Source organism: Haliotis cracherodii, unplaced genomic scaffold (assembly GCF_022045235.1).
Source record: "Haliotis cracherodii isolate W230 unplaced genomic scaffold, xgHalCrac1.p SCAF_5, whole genome shotgun sequence".
NCBI classification, from domain to species: domain Eukaryota; kingdom Metazoa; phylum Mollusca; class Gastropoda; order Lepetellida; family Haliotidae; genus Haliotis; species Haliotis cracherodii.
In genome coordinates this window covers 8,640,123-8,663,146 of record NW_027266308.1, presented here as the reverse complement: position 1 = coordinate 8,663,146, position 23,024 = coordinate 8,640,123, and the positions used below count along the sequence as shown (strand labels likewise).

The window sequence follows — 23,024 nt, the reverse complement described above, 5'->3', positions numbered from 1 at the left end:
GTGACAGCACGAGACAGACAGTGTCATGCATCAGTTCTCGGGTCTAGATGACATGTTGCCGATGCGAGTTGCAGCGCGAGACAGACAGTGTCATGCATCAGTTCTTGTAGGCCTAGAGGACATGTTACAGATGCGAGTGACAGCGCGAGACAGACAGTGTCATGCATCAGTACTTGTAGGCCTAGAGGACATGTTACAGATGCGAGTGACAGCGCGAGACAGACAGTGTCATGCATCAGTACTTGTAGGTGTAGAGGACATGTTACAGATGTGAGTGACAGCACGAGACAGACAGTGTCATGCATCAGTTCTCGGGTCTAGATGACATGTTGCCGATGCGAGTTGCAGCGCGAGACAGACAGTGTCATGCATCAGTTCTTGTAGGCCTAGAGGACATGTTACAGATGCGAGTGACAGCGCGAGACAGACAGTGTCATGCATCAGTACTTGTAGGCCTAGAGGACATGATACAGATGCGAGTGACAGCGCGAGACAGACAGTGTCATGAATCAGTACTTGTAGGTGTAGAGGACATGTTACAGATGTGAGTGACAGCGCGAGACAGACAGTGTCATGCATCAGTGCTTGTAGGCCTAGAGGACATGTTACAGATGCGAGTGACAGCGCGAGACAGACAGTGTCATGCATCAGTACTTGGTTCTAGATGACATGTTATAGATGTGAGTGACAGCGCGAGACAGACAGTGTCATGCATCAGTTCTTGGGTCTAGAGGACATGTTACAGATGTGAGTGACAGCGCGAGACAGACAGTGTCATGCATCAGTACTTGTAGGTGTAGAGGACATGTTACAGATGTGAGTGACAGCACGAGACAGACAGTGTCATGCATCAGTTCTCGGGTCTAGATGACATGTTGCCGATGCGAGTTGCAGCGCGAGACAGACAGTGTCATGCATCAGTTCTTGTAGGCCTAGAGGACATGTTGCCGATGCGAGTGACAGCGCGAGACAGACAGTGTCATGAATCAGTACTTGTAGGTGTAGAGGACATGTTACAGGTGTGAGTGGCAGCGCGAGACAGTGTCATGTATCAGGACTAGTAGGTCTAGGGGACGTTGCAGATGAGCGTGACAGCGCCAGACAGACAGTGTGGATCATCAGTAAGAGTGACAGCGCACGCACGCATATGACTATACCTGTAAATGTCAGTTATATATAAGTAATGCAACTCCTGTCCTATGGAGGTTGCCTGGGGGTAGGGGTGGTGTAGGAAAAGTACACTCGGTGTAAGTTCACCAGCAATCATCAAACACAGGAAGTGGGTGAGGTTTGGTGTAACGCCGCTTGGAATAGTATTTAAATAGTTAAATCACGGCGTGCTAGCTTAGTGTGGAGGGAAAGCCCGAAGCAATGCAGGTCTCAGACATTTACCACTTTGGTGAAACCCACGAACACGGGTATGGTACTTACAAACCTAGATATATAAGCAATGCAAGAGATTTGGAACCACGATCAATGGATTGTGGCAGGCCCAAAGGATGAAACTAAGACTAACATCTAGTCTCTGAAATGAACACATCGTACAGAAAAAAACAGTTGTGGAATTATCTTAATAAAAATATAATAAAAAAGTCCAGAAACTCTCTTCATTTGCAGTAATCTAGACTTGCCAAACATTATAGACTTGCATAGGCTTTATTTGCTATATTTGTGTCAGGGTCTGTAAGACAGACTAGATGAAACTCTGCGCAGCGAATTGCGGCGCCTTAGACGTTAAGGCCCCAACAAAAAGCGGTTGATAACTTTGCTACCACAATGATAGCACATACCCCGACATCTTCCCGGGTCAAGGGAGTTAATTGACTACAAACGTCCAGTTTCCCATCCTTGCCGAACTACGCTGAAATTTCGTGGCTCGATCGTAGCGCCACCAGTAGCTATTACGAGTTATGTCTCTTCAATGTCCCTGTTATTGACCAATCAGATTCCACCTCTCATATCACTTGCATTTGCTTGAAACAAAATGACCGCGCCCAGTCAAGACGATCTGATCGATAATCAACATCTATATTGTAATAAAACGGGTCTTACCTCGCGTAGTTATAAAACAAATTGGGCACCTTGATAAAAAAAAACATGACAAAATTTGGAAAATATCTGTTGACAGTACACATGCTTTGCAAATCCTGCAGTCGACTGAAATCTGCACGTTGAAATCCATGTTGTTTACGAACCGGATGTCTAGTTCGTTGCGCGATTTTGATTGGACTATGCATAGACTCGTTAGTCCAGCCAAAATGTAACTCCGGAATTCCAGCCTAGTTCGGAAAAGGTGGAAACTGGACTTTTACAGTCAGTTAACTCCCTTGCCTCGGGAATATGACTGATACATGCATTTTTAAAAAAATATTATTTTTTTTGTATGATACAAATGATGGAATCTTCAATGACCTCCTTGTGTTTATTTCAGCCATTGGCGGAGTGACGAGGTGACAGCAGACGACACCAATGAGACTGGCGGTGTGAGGACCTAACCTCGAAATGACGTCAACCGGAAGTGTTCGGTCCATCCCTATGCTCGTGTTGGTTGTGCTGTGCTGGGTGTCACACGTCACGGTAAGGCCTGGAACAGCAGACTAGGACCACTCCAGACGGATATAAGCTGAATATGCATAGGTCCGTTATAATGACCCATAGCCTACGATACGTCGGGGACGTTGCCACATTGTCGATCGTGTTTCACGTCAGTTAAAATGTGCAAAGACCACGTAGCTCTGATTATTACACAGACATTTTGATAAAAACAAACAACTACAATTGAAAGGAGCATCAGTGAGATGGGAGAAAATCTAGACTTGCTTCATTTAGGGAAAAAGCATAACAGTAGGGGTTAGACAGAAGGGAACATAATATGGTTCAGGGACTGTGAGACGATTTAGTACGTGTTCTCTAGCAAACTAGTGATTGTCTTGTACCTCAAAGGAAGAGAATAGAGAGGGGTTTTTTCCAAACACACGGCAGGCGGTTTGTTTGTTTCATGTCAAGGTTCTCCGGGAACCTATCTTACATCATTGAAACTGCAAATATACTTAGTACATTGTCAGACCAAGTCTTGTCAAGCACGTAATGTCATTCACCTACTTATGTTATCTGATAAAGGAAAAATATTGTACGTCAAGTACGGGGGTACCAGCGCGAGGACAATCGTCGGTGTCACTGACTTTGAATTGTCACACCCCGGCTGCGTGGGGAACCCGTCTGTGTGCAGATGTGTCACACTCCGCGGCCGTGCACAGTGAACGCGCACGTGACAGGGTATCTATCTCACCTGTATACATATCTGTCATTCATATGGCCGCTGTGGCCGCCACGTGGGAAAAGCTTACTTGTTTGTTTGTTTTTTGTTTAACGCTGCACTCAGGATTATTCCAGCTATATGACAGCGGTCTGTAAAAAAACGAGTCTGGACCAGACAATCCAGTGATTGATGTCACGTGCATCGATCCACGCAATTGGGATACGATGACATCCATCAACCAAGTCAGCGAGCTTGAGCATCCGATCCCCTTAGTCGCCTCTTAAGACAAGCATAGTCGCCTCTTACGACAAGCATATGGGTCGCTGAAAGTCTATTCTACCCCGGATCTTCACGGGTACTTGATATATGACCAAAATATCAACACGGTGACGCACCGATGAATGGGAGATGGCGTATCGGCTCTCCTTGTCTGACAACTAGCTACAGGAAATTACTTAGTGATATCAAAGTGTGTAGTGAAGTGGTATCCCACTCACAAAGCAACAGATACCATGATATAACGTGACCGGAGATACAGATGACCATATCTAAAATCAAATTGTTTCCGGACCCGGTGACCAGATGAAACAAGCAAACATCCTGTGACTGGAGGATATAAACTGATGATGCATTGTCATCCATGATTAAGCAAATATTATTATGAACGACGTTGGATTATTTTTTTGTATATTATCAGAAATAGGGATACCTGTCATTCTTCGAAACATTGCTCTGTTCACTAAGCAGAAAATGGCTACCCGGAAGATGTCAGGGTAACTGTTTTCTAATACTCCCAAGGGAGCTGAGAATGAAAACAAGTTGACCGGGGTAATAATATAGCGTCTTTAGGATGTGGATTCGGTGTATTATAAAGATGCACATTATTACTATTATTATCTTTAAGTATCTATATTCCCCAGCACCCGTCTAACATTTCTAAGCACCCCTTTAACATTTCTCAGGACCCTTTGCTTAAACCACATTGACTATTTCTATCCCTCAATATCAAGCCCACCCGTAAAACGTCCTTCCCATCCCAAGATAATCCACCCTTCGCACCACCACCCACTGCTAACGGGATCGGGTGGTCAGGCTCCCGATTGCGTGGGTCGATGCTCATGATATCAATCACTGGATTGTCTCGTTCAGACTTGATTATATACAGACCGCCGTCATATAGCTGGAATATTGCTGAGTGCGGCGTTAAACAACAAACAAACAAACCACCCATTGTAACCATCCCACCCCAAAATCAGTTTAAGTCAGAGAGTTTGCTGGGCCATCACGTAAACGACTGAATGATTTACGGTTTATTGCGACGACGTCTGAATGCACAGGGCTTGGGTCTGCCAGGGATTGCTGCAAAGTAGCAGGGAGGTACGGCTCTAATAGCGACTGATGTATTCGTACGTCCCACATCGCCCTGTGCGTTACCCGCGACACAAAGTGTGAGGAGGTATCTGTATTATCCTCTCCAGTTCTGACCCGTAGATAAAAGAACCAGTCTCGATAATGTGGGCGATCTTTGACAAACCAGTTAAGAGAAGCACCATGAATCACCGATGATTACATTGCTACGGTCTCGCGAACTCAAGCACTATGTTTAATCCCTATAGTCTCACGCACCAATAACGCTGAAAGCTCTCTTTCCTCAAATTGTAAAAGGTATCTCTTATAGGAGAATGCGTCCACGCTGTGGAGGTTGTATCTGAGTACATTCTCTCCTGGGCTACCTGGCAGAATTAAACAAGAAGTTAATAAACTTGTTCAACGACCCGTTTCGTCCCCGCGCTCAGATTCTGCTATTATGTCGTAATTTACATAATGGTGCACATTGAATGACTAGAAATATAAACACAGTACACCAAGGTTGTTGTGTACATACGATGTAAATACCGAGTGATGTTTGTTTGTTTGTTGTTTAACGCCGCATTCAGCAACATCCAGCTACAGCTGTAAATAATCGACTCTGGACAAGACAACCCAGTGATTGATATCATGAGCATCGATCTACCCAAATGGGATACGATGACATGCATCAAGCAGGTCAGCGAGCCTGACCACCCGATCCCTTTAGTCGCCTCTTACGATAAGCATGGGTAACTGAAGACCTATTTTCTACCCGGATCTTTACAGATCCCTTTTAAATAAAGGCTAGATTTTTCACAGATTCATGTCTGAAACTCCCATCTCACTGGGGCTCCTTTTCAGTTTATATGTAGTTTCATGTTTCTATCATAATTATATATTTGACATTAAGCGTTAGTCTACAGTAGAGATCTACTGTAGGATTGCGTTCAACGATATCACGTCACATGACCATCCTACGGATATATAAATCACCACGTCTCGCATCGCCACGTCCTAAATCTCTTTTATACAACAGTTCTTAATGAGGGAAAAACATCACATTAATGGGAATTTGCATGTTACAGCCCTCGGGCAGAATGTCGGCAGCTACTTGAAGTGACAGATAAAACAGCCTCGGACCGCAACATGATAGTGTTACCAATTAGGTATTGTACCCTATAGTAGATGTTGCTTACAGCGCCTTGTGTCAAGTAGTGAAAGAACATTTAACCCATAGCACTGTAAACAGCGACATCATCGCCTCCTCTTCAACATCATCCAGACGCCTTTGTGTCTATACCACCTACGTGACACCTGCTAGTAATTGGTCAAGGAATGAAAAAACACTACTTGGTTACTGGGTTAACGAGGCTAATTCCGCACACTGCATGGTAGATGGTAATTTGAGAGATATTGTATGGTTGATTTTGGTCAGTGAAAGACTTATCTATTTACCAGGTTAAACGGCCGCTGGTTTAGTCTCTCAGACTATGTTGCCCTTTAGTGAGTGAATGAGTGACTATGGTTTTACGCCGCTTTTAGCAATATTCCAGCAATATCATGGCGATGGACACCAGAAATGGGTTTCACACATTGTACCCATGTCGGGAATCGAACCCGGGTCTTCGGCGTGACGAGCGAACGCTTTAACCACTGGGCCACCCGACCGCCCCTGTTGCCCTTTTAGTACCACCATCACAACATCATTTCTATTACGACCATACAACAGTACTCGTGAATGTTTTGTTTGTTTGTTGTTTAACGCCACAGTCAGTAATATTCTAGATATATGACGGCGGTCTGTAAATAATCGAGTTTTTGACCAGAAATTCCAGTGATTGATATCATGAGCATCGATCTTCGTAACTGGGATACGGTGAGATGCATCAACCAAGTCAGCGAGCCTGACAACACGATTCTGTTAATCGCCTCTTACGAAAAACATGGGTTGCTGAAGACCAATTCTAACCCAGATCTTCATGCGGCACAAGCATGGGTTGCTGAAGATCAATTTTAACCCAGATCTTCATGCGGCACAAGCATGGGTTGCTGAAGACCAATTCTAACCCGGATCTTCATGCGGCACAAGCATGGGTTGCTGAAGACCAATTCTAACCCGGATCTTAATGGGGACACAAGCATGGGTTGCTGAAGACCAATTCTATCCCGGATCTTCATTGGGCACAAGCATGGGTTGCTGAAGACCAATTCTAACCCAGTTCTTTATGCGGCACAAGCATGGGTTGCTGAAGACCAATTCTAACCCGGATCTTCATGGGGCACAAGCATGGGTTGCTGAAGACCAATTCTAACCCAGATCTTCATTGGGCACAAGCATGGGTTGCTGAAGACCAATTCTAAGCCGGATCTTCATGGGGTATGTCTCATATGAGGTCCACAATGAAGGAGACTATTAATATCACAATCTCGTCTCACAATGGTGGAGTGTCACTGGTCATTCTAAACACAGTGTTATCTCACAGCAGGAAACGATGAGTTAAGTAGTGTGTCTTATTAAAACCAAGTGACACACGTATACACACGACGTCCCTGGGGTGCGTGAAACAGACTCTGTTGGGATATAAAGCAGGCGATTGTCACTAAGCTCGATTTTTATCCTTGCTTGTGCACGAATGTGTTAATTTACTTTCGCGATAATCTGTGAATTTGCTTTCATGAACATGCTTATCGAACGCGCGTCACTTTTGACAGTATGGGGGAAAATAGCTTGGGTAGACCATAAACCTTTCAATATTGCATTAAAATGACACTAAAGGGACGATTGCATGTTGGTTGGTTTGTTGTTTTACGCCGCACTCAGCAAAATTCGAGCTATATGACGGTGTTCTGTAAATAATCGAGTCTAGACCAGACAATCCAGTGATTGATATCATGAGCATCGATCCACGCAATTTGGATAGAAGACATGCAACAACCAAGTCAGCGAGCCTGACAACCCGATCCCGTTAGTCGACTTTTACGACAAGCAAAGTCACCTTTTACGGCAAGCATGGGTTGCTGAAGACCTATTCAACCCCGGATCTTCAGGGTCCGATTGCATGTAAGCATACTCCGAAGCATCTTAATATGTAATGTCTAGTTCGTGGCTATAGATCTATACGCTACACCCAGAACATGTACATGTATGGGTTGTCGCCTTACTCCATGGACAATGTTGAATAGCATGGGTTAAGCCTTCACGTGTTAAGAAACGCTTTGCTTCTTGAAAACCGCAGTTGCCAATTTATCTGAGCGTGTTATATGGATTAGTTGAAATTCAACGACTTGAATCACTTGAACAACTGGGAAGACATATCGAATGCTTTACCTTGAGTATGTCCAAGGCCATTGAAAGAAAGAAATCACCTGAAAAACGCATGCGTCGGAAGAAATAAGCACGCAAGTCAGTTTCACAGAGTATTACAACACAAAGCACACTTCCACCCACAGTGAGACCGATCCCATGGTGCCATCTTGTACATTTATTATTGGTTGGTTGTTTGGTTTGTTGTTTAACGCCGCACTCAGCAATATTCCAGCTAATTGACGGCGGTCTGTAAATAATCGACCAGACAGTCCAGAGATTGACATCATTAGCATCGATCCACGCAATTGGGATCGCCAGAAACCTGTGATCAGTTCATCCCGTTTCTGTTTCTAGGTTTGTCAACACAAAAGCGGCGTTAAACTCAACTCACTTACTCACTCTAAAGGTTTCACCTGTATCACATGTACCTTGATCACGTGAAGCCTACCATGGCCACAGGCGACGCTGTCAATGTATCCCACAAACCATTGCTATTTCCGGTTCATCTGGTATTACATAAGATAGGGAAATATCAATGACATGTAAACTTCTGGAAAAAATATTTTTTGTGTGTTTATTAAAAAGTTTATGCGTGTGTATTATGCTTGCAGGGTGACGGCATGTGGGACCAGTGGAGTGACTTCTCCCCCTGCTCCAGGACTTGTGGAGGAGGCGTGCAGGCGCGCACCCGGGGCTGCATACACAAGGGGTACGTGTCCGTTACATATATTAGGACATTATGTCCTTCTTTGTAAGTATTGTTAGTTTTTTTTCTTTTGGTGCATTCCATCTATATTCAGTTCCTGAAAAGTGTCCGCTTTTCAACCCAAGGGGGGCGGTGGGTTCGCCTTGCGGTTAAAGCGTTCGCTCGTCACGGCGAAGACCCGGGTTCGATTCAATTCAATTTGAATGTGTGAGACCCGTGAAGATCCGGTATAGAATAGGTCTTCAGCAACCCATGCTTGCTGTAGAACGCGACTGTGTCTGTCGTAAGAGGAGACTAACGAGATCTGGTGGTCAGGCTCGCTGACTTGGTTGATGCATGTCATCGTTTCCCAATGTCGTGAATCGATGCTCATGATTTCAATCACCGGATTGTCTAGTCCAGACTCGATTATTTACAGACCGCCGTCATATAGCTCGAATATTTCTGGTAGCGGTGTTAAACAACAAACAAACAACAACGAAAGTGTGAAGTCCATTTCTGGTGACATTGCTAGAATATTGCTAAAAGCTGCGTATAGCCTTTGACCATACTCACTCACTCAACCCAAAGAAACCCGGCACTTTGAACTAAACACTCCATTAAAAAGTAGCCTCCATTCTATACAATCTTACTATGAAATATTAACATATATGAAGTACTCTTACTATATTGATTATTAAAACTACTCGTGATGGGGGGGGGGGGGGGGGGGGCGGTCGGGTAACCCTATTGGTTAAAGCGTTCGATCGTCACGCCGAAGACCCGGGTTCGATTCCCGACATGGGTACAATGTGTGAAGCCCATTTCTGGTGTCCCCCGCCGTGATATTGCTGGAATATTGCTAAAAGCGGCGTAAAACCATACTCACTCACTCACTACTCGTGATGGGCATGTATGTCTAAGAGATTTTACGACAGCTTCAGAAGTTTATACTCTATTCATGTAGCGGCACACAGGTACGGGAAGCGTTTGAGGGCCATTTGTTTTTTAGTTATTTCTTGAAATTTCAAGATACTAACTTGAGCAACCTTGGAATGAGTAACTATCTTGAAATTTCAACTTATTATCTTGAAATTAACACTTAAGTGTCTCGAAATTTCAACAAAGCATCTTGAAATTTCAACTTAGTATCTTAAAATTGCCAGATACTTAGTTGAAACTTCAAGTTGAAATCTTAAGATTTTAACTTGAAATTTCAACTTAGTTTCTGTAAATTTCTTTTTTCCTGTTATCCACTCTACAGAGCCATAACATTTGTCATAACTATAACACCATGAACAGGAAACTTGTAATTTCAATTTGGAAATTTGTACTGACACTGGCCTATGATTTGGAGCTATGCCTCTGAGCAGGTCTAGATAAATCCCCGTATATTCTTCCCCACTAAATATTTTCTAATCAAAATTACATGATTCACAGATACTAACATTTCATTCGACTTGTGGGTACTGTAATGCATTTGTCCTATCCTATGTCCCATGTGGAATTCTTATCATATCCAAACATTAGGGGTGTCACGATAAATCGAAATATTGATACATTGATATTGGTAAGCACTTAAAGTGAATAAATCGATTGTTAAATCAGTTACCGATCAATAGTATCGATTTCAATTAGGAATATCGATAGTTTTGATTGTATTTACCATATCAGTAAAATACATGCAATAATGCTGTTCAAATTTTTTTCTGTTGATCATGAGTAGTAATTTACTCATGGTAATGTGGAAGTTTCTTTTTTTTAATTATTAGGGTAAAGAAAAAACAAATCAGTCATATCTCAAACTTTGCTTTTTATTTGTTGTTATGGTTATCACATTCAAAGGAAACTTCAGTTCCAAGGTTTAATTCAAATCTAAAATCGATCTACAATGATACACTAAAAACTGTCGATATTTATCGCAATAGTTGTTTGCAATACCAATAGTTACCGCAATAGTTTCTTTGAATATCAGTAATTATCGCAATAGTGATTTCCAGACCAATAGTCAACCCTACCGAATATCCAATTGAGATGTGGCGAAACTTAGAGGACATGAAGTGTCAGTTTAGACCTCTAAACTGGAAGGTAACAAAATCTCATTGTGGTGAGAAACGGGAAGACCGGAGTATGTTTTAAGGTCTGTTTGTGATGTTGTCATATTGATGTGCTTATTTCAACTGCCTTTGTGAAGTTCATGAAGCTGACAAAGACTTCTGTATTTCAGCTCCGGCAAGGGTATGGGATGTGTTGGTCCAGACCATGAATACTCGTCCTGTGACACAGATGTAAGTGACAGATTTACATCACTGCCTCCGACAGTTGACTTCCATGATTTATTGTGTTTCATTTTTCATTATATTAAAATAATAAAATAATTTGATGTCCTATTCTTCACAGAGCACTTATATATACCGGTATGAAAAGCAGTTTTTAATTATTGTGTTGCTTTCGACATTACATCGTGTAATTGAAGCAGTTATAAAATATCGCCTCTTGTCCATAAGAAATTATAATTTGATGAATTTTTCTCACTGGGGAAGTGAATATGTGAAGCAGTTGTAAAATATACCACTGCAAACCCTCTTTAACCTGTTAATGACTACAACCTTATTTTATTTTCATTTAAAATAGTTCTCTTTGTTTCATCGTCTAGTGTTTTATACATAGGAGCAGTAAAATCAACCTATATTGAACCTTGTCAGTGTTTGCAAATTTAAAGTGTATATGTCTTTCCTCAGCCTTGTCCCCGGGATTCTGAAGACTTTCGTAGCATGCAGTGTGCCAAGTTTAACCATCTCCCGATGATCCTGAATGGCCAGGCTAAGACATATGACTGGGTGCCACACTTTGGTAAGAATTCGAAGAACAGGAGCTTTGATATATGTGCCATGTGCAACACTATGATTATAATTAATAAAACTGAGATCTTAAAAAAATGCAGTTTAAATTATATAATATATATCTATGTGATTCTTTAATTTCAAAATCTTGTGTTAACAGACACACATCTGCTGTTTCTGTCTTTATCATGACACCAATAGAAGAAAGAGACTGGTCATATTTTTTTAAAATTTTGTGAGTGTGTGTGTGGTAGCTGGGGGGGGGGGGGGGGGGGGGGGGAGCAAGTGGAATTGGTCTTGAAACATATTTAGCTGACCCCCATCCCCACCACTTTCCCCAATGTATGCAAAAAAAAATATCATGACCAGCCCCTACCAACCCTCCCTATAAAAAATTACCGATCCCATTTACAGGGTTGTTTTTCAGCCTTGGGACCAACAATGTTCACAGGTCCTTACAGTGTTGTCACTACCCTAGTGTACAGTACATTCACCCTGTGCACTCAAAAGAACCCACTCGTCCGATGGTAGATGACTAGATGGTGGAAATACGAATACGTACATCCACCCGAAACACAAGTGTCATAACTTGTGGTGTCACCCTGGGCAAGTGACTTAGTTCAAGTGTGCCTGTGTTCACCCAGCTGGGAATGGGTACCCGATATGTGAGGTGGATGTAAAAACCTTCTAGCCGCCTAGGCAGCTTTGGTTGTATACTTCCCAGGAAGTTGAGAATGATAACTGGAATGCGAATGGATCCACTTGTTGGGGAAGAAATGACACCGCATTTGAGCAGATACTAGTACCTCGATACCTTCAGTATATAAATGTATGATATACCGTATTTGACGTAATAAGCGCCCAAGGCGCTCTCAAAATTAGAAATAGGGAGCTCTTATTAGAATATTATTTTGGTGAAAAAACAGAGTTGAAAGATAAATTTCGTGGTTTATGTTGACAGCCTGAAATGTTTATATACGACAGATATATTTTTCCAGAATTTAATTGCCCATAATTGAGGGTGCTTATTACACACGAGTGCGTATTTTACACGAATAAATAAGTCTTGTGTACATTGATCAAACGGAAGGGGTGCTAATTGGGATTGTTCACTAGCCAGTATATTAGCAAATATGGCCATGGGCGCTTATTAGAGCGGGGCGCTTATTACGTCGAATACGGTAATGATAATAATAAAAAAATAATTAATGTTCAAATTTCTAAAAAAAAATGAAAAAATAGAACTGAGTCATTTCATCATTTCATTGGTAGAATGTTACCTACCAATCAATGATTAGGATTACTCATCACAACATCTTGTATGTAGGTCGGTCTTTCAATACTTGAGTTTAATACATTGCACATACTGGTGTGATGGTATCTGAATAGATTTGCCGTTATTGAGTTTATTCCCTTCAGACGAGAAGAATCGATGTGCTCTGAAGTGTCATGCATTGGGCACAGCGGTGGTGCGGGAACTGGAGGAGATGGTGACGGACGGAACCCAGTGTGACAGCCCGGAACATTTCGGCATCTGCGTCGGGGGAGTGTGCCAGGTGAGCTGGCGGGGAGGGAGATCTTCCATTATCACCCCATCTTGTATCAGTCATTGAGTGAGTGAGTATGGTTTTACGCCACTTTTCGCAATATTCCAGCAATATGATGGTGGGAGACATCAGAAATGGACTTCACACATTGTACCCATGTTGAAAATAAAACCTGGGCCTTTGGCACGTTAACGCTGTAACTACGCCAGTCAGTGAGGTGAGGTGAGGTGAGGTGAGGTGAGGTGAGGTGAGGTGAAATTGGGATTAACGTTGCACTTATATAGCGACGTGCATGTACATGTGTGTGTTTGTGTGGCTGCTTGGACTAGTCCAGACTGATGCCAATTTATAGTACTAGCCCACTGAGATACCATGCCGCAGTTTAACATGAATACCCCACTCAGACACAGTATACTGACTCCGAGACGACCAGTCCTTGCTTTAGCCCCTTGATGCCGAGCCCCACACAGTAACAACAAGTACCATCTTTTGACGTCTTTTGGTATGACGCGGCCGGGGATAGAACCCTGGGCCTTCCGCTCTCTGGGCGGACGCTCTACCACTAGACCACGGAGGCGGTCTCGCCAGTGAGTGAGCACTGGGATATAATGCTATAGTGAAATATGGTATGGAGCTGGTATTTCAACAAAAAGGTGATATGCCGGTACTCTTTGCATGAAAATGAATTATTTTTTCTCAGTAAACAGTTTTTTTGAAACACAAGAGCAACAAACCATTTGCTCTGTGCCCTGATCCTATGACTGACAGATCATCAATCTATGATTGATTCATCTCCATTGACGGATCCTGGCTGAGGCATTTTGAACCAAAGCGCTACAAACCCTTTTGCTCTGTGCCTTAATCCTGTTACTGATAGATCTTCTATACTGCCCCTCTAATAAGCGCCCACTGCGATATTTGCTTATATATTGGCTAGTGAACAATCCCAATTAGCACCCCTTCCGATTGATCAATGTACACAAGACTTCTTTATTCGCGTATAATACGTACTCGTGTGTTATATGCACCCTTAATTATGGACAATTAAATTATGGAAATATTTTCGATATAAACATTTCAGGCTGTCAGCATAAACCACAAAATTTATGTTTCAAATTTTTGTTTTTCATCAAAATAATATTCTAATAAGAGCCCACTATTTCTAATTTTGAGAGCGCCCTTGGCACTTAATACGTCAAATACGGTATATGACTAGGGTTATACTGACCTGTGCTACGTGTGTGGCAGACTGTTGGGTGTGACCGTGTGATTGGCTCGGTGATGGAGGAGGACCGGTGCCGTGTGTGCGGAGGGGACGGCAGTGCCTGTCTCACAGAGAAGGGGGCCTTCACGCAGGATAATCTAAATGTAGGTAAGATCAACCAGCAACACATTGCACCATTCCTCTTTTCGCTGTATTAATTTTATAAAGAATATAAAAGAACTTCATGTCCTGCCATTTAAATTAACTTAAATGGTCCCAGTAGAAACTTCTCTTCAATAAAATGCAGGTCTGCAGAAACATTCATTCTGTTCAAGTGGGGAAACTATCTTTAATTACCTGAAAAACAGTTTCAAATATCTTTTTTTTTCTCTCATGATTTGTCATAATTCGTTCTGTTTTGAAGTTTTTAAGATACATTTTCAACAGGTTTAATTGTGGTATTTTAAATAATTTATTTATATTGAGACTGACAGTTCTTTTCAGCGGATTCATAAATAAAATTTTATAAAAAGTCTAGCTTCAGCATAAGTTAGTCGAAACCCCAAAGCAGCAATCTTGTTTACTACTTTGAAATCCACTGAAATTGCTTTTGTGCTGAAAGATATCAAATCATTTTAGATAAAACTTGTTACTTTTCGTTTGAAAAATGATACATTCTTTCAAGCAACTACATGCATGTATATTTCAGGCTACCACGAGGTTCTCACTATACCAGAGGGTTCCACAAGCATCACCATCAAAGAGATGAAGCCAAGTCACTCCTATCTAGGTAGCTACATGTCACGGGACCGTCAAGATCCGGGGTAGAATAGGCCTTTGGCAACCCATGCTTGCCCTAAAAGGCATCTATGCTTGTCGTAAGAGGCGACTAACATGATCGGGTGGTCAGGCTCGCTGACTTGGTTGATGCATGTCATCATCCCAATTGTTGTCAATCAATAGATTGTCTGGTCCAGACTCAGTTATTTACAGACGACCGTCATATTGCTGGAATATTGCTGAGTGTGACGTTAAACAAACAAACAAACAAACAAACAAACAAAAAACATGTCACAGAACATCACAGATTAAGTGAAACATTGGTTCATATACAATGTTCAGTACAAGGTTACTAGGTGATACCTTTAGCAGAGAGTGTTGTGTTGGAGAGTGTCACAATCAGGGGGTTGATCCCCCACAAGATTATATTACTTGGTATTTGTCAGACTCTGCAGAAACTGCAGTAGTAGTTTCAGATATTAGCACAACTTGGGCCACCGAAGGCTTATTTGCTTCCAAGGAGAATCTGTACTTGTCTGCAGAGTTGTCTCCCTTGATGTGTTTTCACTATGTGACTTCTTATCTTCCTAGCTGTGCACCTGGTTTCAACATATGTATTTCTCCTTTAAATGTTATTAATATTTAGCTAATCTGTAATAGTCTACTAAATGTGTCTCTTTACCTGACTGTAGAACTGAAACTGCTAAATTCAAAAGTATCATTCTCAAAATAAAGATAAAGTTTGTAATAGTAATGCACTTGCTCCAGGTTTGAAGAATGCGAGAGGAATGTATTACATCAATGGTGGCCGAGACCGGACGTCCCAGAAAGCTATTGCAGGGACAATCTTCCAGTACTACAGCGCTGAGAATAAGGATGACAAAGTCGAGTCTATCCTTTCTAGAGGGCCTACAAATGAAACTCTTATTGTCATGGTAAGTTGTATGCTAGTCTATTGCATCACATTTCTAAACTAGCTGAAGTATTGTAATGTGTGCTGGGGTTGGGACGGGTAACTCGGGTACCCCGGTCGGGTGGGTACTGAGTAGGACCCGGGTACCCACAGGACTACATGGACCAGTGGCTAGTCACGGGATATAGTGTTTCATGACAATAATTATCAAGAACTCTATGGTAGCATTTCTTTCTGACTATGCACCCATTCCTTTTCATATGGCTAAATATAAACATATGACTTAATTCAACTTCTGTGTTTGAAGGACCAGATTGTTTAATATGTGTATCAAAATATGTTTTGCCAGGGCTATGCTAAAAATGTTCCCAATTTTGAGACATCTCCTGAGACCTACAGTGAGTACCCTGGTAGGGTCGGGTAATAAGGGGGTAGGTACCCGAGTAGGGTCGGGTAATAGGGGGGTGGGTACTCGGGTAGTAAATTTAGACTAGTGTATGCTATGTCTGGCTGTCTTCTTCTCCAGCTTGTAGCAAGAGATGGAAACCCGGGCGTAAGGTTTGAATACTCCAGTCCGCAGTCTCTGGTAGACAAGGCCAACCCAACAGACAGGTTCACGTGGGTGTACGGGCAGTGGACAGGGTGCTCCGCAGAGTGTGGCACAGGTAGGTTGGGGCTGTCCCCCTTCATACAGACCCGGGGGCATGGGTGGACCAGTCGTCTAAGGCGCCGCGATATGCTGTGCAGAGTTGCATCCTTTGGGCACGCCAGAAACCTATGATAGTGGGTTCGAATCACCGTTCGCCTCGATTATGTTCGTGGGTTTCAATGAAGTGTCAAACATCTGAGACCTGCATCACTTCAGGCTTTCCTCCCACATAAAGCTGACACGCCGCGATATAACTGTAATACTGGTAAAAGCGGCGTTAAACCCAACTCACTCACTCATACAGACCCTGTAACAAATATATGTGATAAAGCCCATAATGTTTGGCAAGCCTAGATTACTGCAGTATAATGAAGGAAGTTTCTAGGCTCCTTTTTATAATATTTTATAACTATAATTTAACAGCTGTTTTTTTCTGATAAATATGTTTATTTCAGAGACTAGATGTTAGTCTTCCTTTCTTAGGGATTTAGGGACTGGTTATTTTTTGTAAGGGGTGTGGGAGCTTGTGAGATTAATGGGGAGCTCATGAAAAATGACAAAGCCAAAAAGAGGCAAAATTTATTTATGACATCAAATATAAAGAATGGTCAATTATTATAGGGCAAACAAACAAACAAACAAACAAACAAGCAAACAAAACAGCTCAAATTTGCCGAGCACAACATTGCAGGCTCACTGAAACTCTCAGCACGGTATTAGAGAAATTTGGAAACATTACATATTTGGGAAAGACCTTTGTAGGATCTTTGAAAGTACATGTATCTTTGTCTTTGTCTTTGATGAAGATTGGGATGCCTGTTCCAGGATATCAACTCCGAGCTGTTTCGTGCATGGATCGGCAGTCCGGGGGGACTGTCAACATGAGGTCATGTGATCTACTGGAGCGACCTCGCGCTAACCAAACCTGCAACATGGGGTCGTGTGCAGAAGACAGGACGAACGGATACAGGTGATTGCTGAAACTTCAATATAATATCAGTTTTATTAAGTAGTATGTAGGTATTGCATATGACTACACTCTGGTAGTCACATTTGGTAGTCACATTTAAGGTAACTGATTTACCTTAACGCAGACAGCCACATGCACGGTGATGGCTAACTAGTTATGACAATTATTTTAAAAGACTGCAAATGTTTTGCTAATGTTTTGCTAACTGTACAGTTGTGTGACGGTACAGCTGTGTGACTGTACAGTTGTGTGACTGTACAGCTGTGTGACTGTACAGCTGTGTGACTGATGCAGCTGTGTGTGACTGTACAGCTGTGTGACTGTTGCAGCTGTGTGACTACAGCTGTGTGACTGATGCAGCTGTGTGTGACTGTACAGCTGTGTGACTGTTGCAGCTGTGTGACTGTACAGCTGTGTGACTGTACAGCTGTGTGACTGTACAGCTGTGTGACTGTTGCAGCTGCGTGACTGTACACCTGTGTGACTGTACACCTGCGTGACTGTACAGCTGTGTGACTGTACAGCTGTGTGACTGATGCAGCTGTGTGTGACTGTACAGCTGTGTGACTGTTGCAGCTGTGTGACTGTTGCAGCTGTGTGACTGATGCAGCTGTGTGTGACTGTACAGCTGTGTGACTGTACAGCTGTGTGACTGTTGCAGCTGTGTGACTGTACAGCTGTGTGACTGTACAGCTGTGTGACTGTTGCAGCTGCGTGACTGTACACCTGTGTGACTGTACAGCTGTGTGACTGTTGCAGCTGTGTGACTGTTGCAGCTGTGTGACTGTACAGCTGTGTGACTGTACAGCTGTGTGACTGTTGCAGCTGCATGGCTGTACACCTGTGTGACTGTATACCTGTGTGACTGTTGCAGCTGGGTTTTGGGCCACTGGGACGAGTGCTCCGTCAGCTGTGGGGTGGGGGAGCAGACCCAGCTCGCCTACTGTCAGGAGAAGGGCACCATGGGACAAACTATCTTCGTGTCCGATGACATCTGTCTGAGATACCTCGGAGACAAGCCGGAATACAAACGTGTGTGTGAAGGAGAGAGCGGATGTCCACGATGGGCCACTGGTGCATGGAATGAGGTGAGATCATCACTAGGTTATATGCTACTCAACATGTGCTAAGGACCAAAATAGTCAACAGTCAAGTGTGTGGTCCTTAGCAAATGTTGAGTAGTGTATTTTGTTTGCTTGTTATTTAACACCACACTAATCAATACTCCAGGAATTTCATTAAAATCAGACCGCTAAACAAATATCTGAGGACATTCCATTAGGGGTCACTTCAGACTGACCTTTCACGACCTTTGACTGACCAATGGATTCACTGACAAGAAGTCAACATTAGCCAATGAGAAGGCAGCTTTCTCATGCTTTACGGCACTAGTTTCAAACTGGCGACTACACTTTGAAATATATTTTCACAAATTCTTGATTAAAAATTGAAAAACTGAACAAAGGAACATTTTGGAATGGCTAATTGATGGCCTAGATGGTATGGATTCAGTCCTAAAGACCGTAACTGTCATTTGCAATACCCCTTCAAGGCTGCATGATTAGAAAACAAATTCGGACTGTCACTTTCCTAATCTGGTAAGCAACGCTCTGATTGGTCGGATCAAAGGTCGTTTTCATGGCGGTTCTGATACCTAAGATCTGCTTTTAATGAGATTGATACTCCCGTTTTATAATACTCTTTGATAATATAGTTTTAACCAGACAAATCAGTGATTGATATTTTGAGTGTCACAGGTTATCAGTGTACGATGACCTAGAATCAACCTAGTAACGGAGCCTGATGCATTTAGTCCCCACTTAGAGTAAGCATATGCCGTGTTCATATCCTATTCTAATGTCTATTTATAACCATATATATATGTTATCAATATTTCTCTTTTTTGTTCCAGTGTGGTGTGACCTGTGGCTATGGATACCAGACACGGCGTGTGTATTGTCAGAGAGACTCTGATGGGGAGGACCCCACCACGGTGCCCAACTCAGAGTGCAACCTCGCCGACAAGCCAAAGGACAGGAAACGGTGTTTGCTGAGTTCATGTCACGGTGGCAGAGATGGTACACTGAAGGAACTGGAGGTGAGTCAGACATAGTGCCAGTCAGACCTTTGTGGTCAACAGGCTTAGGGTTTGTGAGGGGACACCGTGCCAGTCAGACCTTTGTGGTCATCAGGCTTATGGTTTGTGAGGGGACACACAGTGCCAGTCAGACCTTTGTGGTCATCAGGCTTAGGGTTTGTGAGGGGACACACAGTGCCAGTCAGACCTTTGTGGTCATCAGGCTTATGGTTTATGAGGGGACACACAGTGCCAGTCAGACCTTTGTGGTCATCAGGCTTATGGTTTGTGAGGGGACACCATGCCAGTCAGACCTTTGTGGTCATCAGGCTTAGGGTTCATGAGGGGACACACAGTGCCAGCCAGACCTTTGTGGTCATCAGGCTTAGGGTTTGTGAGGGGACACCATGCCAGTCAGACCTTTGTGGTCATCAGGCTTAGGGTTCATGAGGGGACACACAGTGCCAGCCAGACCTTTGTGGTCATCAGGCTTAGGGTTTGTGAGGGGGCACACAGTGCCAGTCAGACCTTTGTGGTCATCAGGCTTATTGTTTGTGATGGGACACACAATGCCAGTCAGACCTTTGTGGTCATCAGGCTTACAGTTTGTGAGAGGACACACAGTGCCAGTCAGACCTTTGTGGTCATCAGGCTTATGGTTTGTGAGGGGACACACAGTGCCAGTCAGACCTTTGTGGTCATCAGGCTTATGGTTTGTGAGGGGACACACAGTGCCAGTCAGACCTTTGTGGTCATCAGGCTTACAGTTTGTGAGGGGACACACAGTGCCAGTCAGAGTTTTGTGGTCATCAGGCTTATTGTTTGTGAGGGGTCACACAGTGCCAGTCAGACCTTTGTGGTCATCAGGCTTATGGTTTGTGAGGGGACACACAATGCCAGTCAGACCTTTGTGGTCATCAGGCTTATTGTTTGTGATGGGACACACAGTGCCAGTCAGACCTTTGTGGTCATCAGGCTTAGGGTTTGTGAGGGGACACACAGTGCCAGTCAGACCTTTGTGGTCATCAGGCTTAGGGTTTGTGATGGGACACACAGTGCCAGTCAGAGTTTTGTGGTCATCAGGCTTATGGTTTGTGAGGGGACACACAGTGCCAGTTAGACCTTTGTGGTCATCAGGCTTAGGGTTTGTGATGGGACACACAGTGCCAGTTAGACCTTTGTGGTCATCAGGCTTAGGGTTTGTGAGGGGACACACAGTGCCAGTCAGAGTTTTGTGGTCATCAGACTTATTGTTTGTGAGGGGACACACAGTGCCAGTCAGACCTTTGTGGTCATCAGGCTTAGGGTTTGTGAGGGGACACACAGTGCCAGTTAGACCTTTGTGGTCATCAGGCTTAGGGTTTGTGAGGGGACACACAGTGCCAGTCAGACCTTTGTGGTCATCAGGCTTATGGTTTGTGATGGGACACACAGTGCCAGTCAGACCTTTGTGGTCATCAGGCTTATGGTTTGTGAGGGGACACACAGTGCCAGTCAGACCTGAATTTATACATATCTTACTTTAAAAAAAAGGTGTTAAACTATCTTAATAACAATAAAATATAAAGGAGCCCAGATATTTTTTTCATTTTCAGAGACTGCTGTAATCTAGAGTTGCAAACATTATAGACTTGCATGGGCTGTATTCGATATATTTCTATCAGGGCCTGTATCAGATCCCACATGACATCTCTGTTACAGATAGACACTGATAGAAGCAGCTGTAAAATATCTACTATCCGTCAGTTGTGATGACACATGAATAATCATTGTGTGTCTGTGCCTGCCTGCAGGAGGGGGGTAATATAGTGCTGTATGACATAGAGGGGTGTACTATAGTGCTGTATGACATAGAGGGGTGTACTATAATGCTGTATGACAAAGAGGAGTGTACTATAGTGCTGTAAGACATGGAGGGGTGTACTATAGTGCTGTATGACATAGAGGGGTGTACGAAAGTGCTGTATGACATAGAGGGGTGTACAATAGTGCTGCATAACATGGAGGAGGGTGTACTATAGTGCTGTATGACATAGAGGGGTGTACTATAGTGCTGTATGACATGGAGGAGGGTGTACTATAGTGCTGTATAACATGGAGGAGGGTGTACTATAGTGCTGTATGACATGGAGGAGGGTGTACTATAGTGCTGTATAACATGGAGGAGGGTGTACTATAGTGCTGTATAACATGGAGGAGAGTGTACTAAAGTGCTGTATAACATGGAGGGGTGTACTATAGTGCTGTATAACATGGAGCAGGGATGTACTATAGTGCTGTATAACATGGAGGAGAGTGTACTATAGTTCTGTATAACATGGAGGAGGGTGTACTATAGTGCTGTATAACATGGAGGAGGGTGTACTATAGTGCTGTATAACATGGAGGGATGTACTATAGTGCTGTATAACATGGAGGAGGGTGTACTATAGTGCTGTATAACATGGAGGAGGGTGTACTATAGTGCTTTATAACATGGAGGAGGGTGTACTATAGTGTTGTATGACATAGAGGGATGTACTATAGTGCTGTATAACATAGAGGAGGGTGTACTATAGTGCTGTATAACATGGAGGGATGTACTATAGTGCTGTATAACATGGAGGGATGTAATATAGTGCTGTATAACATGGAGGAGGGTGTACTATAGTGTTGTATGACATAGAGGGATGTACTATAGTGATGTATAACATGGAGGAGGGTGTACTATAGTGCTGTATAACATGGAGGAGAGTGTACTATAGTGCTGTATAACATGGAGGGATGTACTATAGTGCTGTATGACATGGAGGAGGGTGTACTATAGTGCCATATGACATAGAGGGATGTACTATAGTGCTGTATGACATGGAGGAGGGTGTACTATAGTGCTGTATGACATAGAGGGATGTACTATAGTGCTGTATAACATGGAGGAGGGTGTACTATAGTGCTGTATAACATGGAGGGATGTACTATAGTGCTGTATAAAATGGAGGAGGGTGTACTATAGTGCTGTATAACATGGAGGGATGTACTATAGTGCTGTATGACATAGAGGGGTGTACTATAGTGCTGTATAACATGGAGGGGTGTACTATAGTGCTGTATGACATAGAGGGGTGTACTATAGTGCTGTATAACATGGAGGGTGTACTATAGTTCTGTATGACATAGAGGGATGTACTATAGTGCTGTATGACATAGAGGGATGTACTATAGTGCTGTATAACATGGAGGGATGTACTATAGTGCTGTATAACATGGAGGGGTGTACTATAGTGCCATATGACATAGAGGGATGTACTATAGTGCTGTATAACATGGAGGGGTGTACTATAGTGCTGTATGACATAGAGGGGTGTACGAAAGTGATGTATGACATAGAGGGGTGTACAATAGTGCTGTATGACATAGAGGGATGTACTATAGTGCTGTATAACATGGAGGAGGGTGTACTA

The 23,024-nt window shown here is 43.1% G+C and overlaps 1 protein-coding gene across 1 annotated transcript in view; it reads left to right on the top strand.

Annotated features, from left to right (window-relative positions):
* LOC139442386 (papilin-like) overlaps positions 1-23,024 on the top strand; it is a 177,724-nt gene that overhangs the window by 27,013 nt on the left and 127,687 nt on the right. Inside the window, exons 2-13 of the mRNA XM_071223189.1 lie at positions 2,432-2,577; positions 8,528-8,625; positions 10,829-10,889; positions 11,343-11,454; positions 12,864-13,000; positions 14,240-14,363; positions 14,905-14,985; positions 15,744-15,910; positions 16,415-16,553; positions 17,363-17,507; positions 18,382-18,595; positions 19,420-19,605. Of these exons, the coding sequence (XP_071079290.1) occupies positions 2,503-2,577; positions 8,528-8,625; positions 10,829-10,889; positions 11,343-11,454; positions 12,864-13,000; positions 14,240-14,363; positions 14,905-14,985; positions 15,744-15,910; positions 16,415-16,553; positions 17,363-17,507; positions 18,382-18,595; positions 19,420-19,605 (1,539 nt within the window). The 5' untranslated portion in view covers positions 2,432-2,502. The remainder of the gene's footprint in view (positions 1-2,431; positions 2,578-8,527; positions 8,626-10,828; positions 10,890-11,342; positions 11,455-12,863; positions 13,001-14,239; positions 14,364-14,904; positions 14,986-15,743; positions 15,911-16,414; positions 16,554-17,362; positions 17,508-18,381; positions 18,596-19,419; positions 19,606-23,024) is intronic.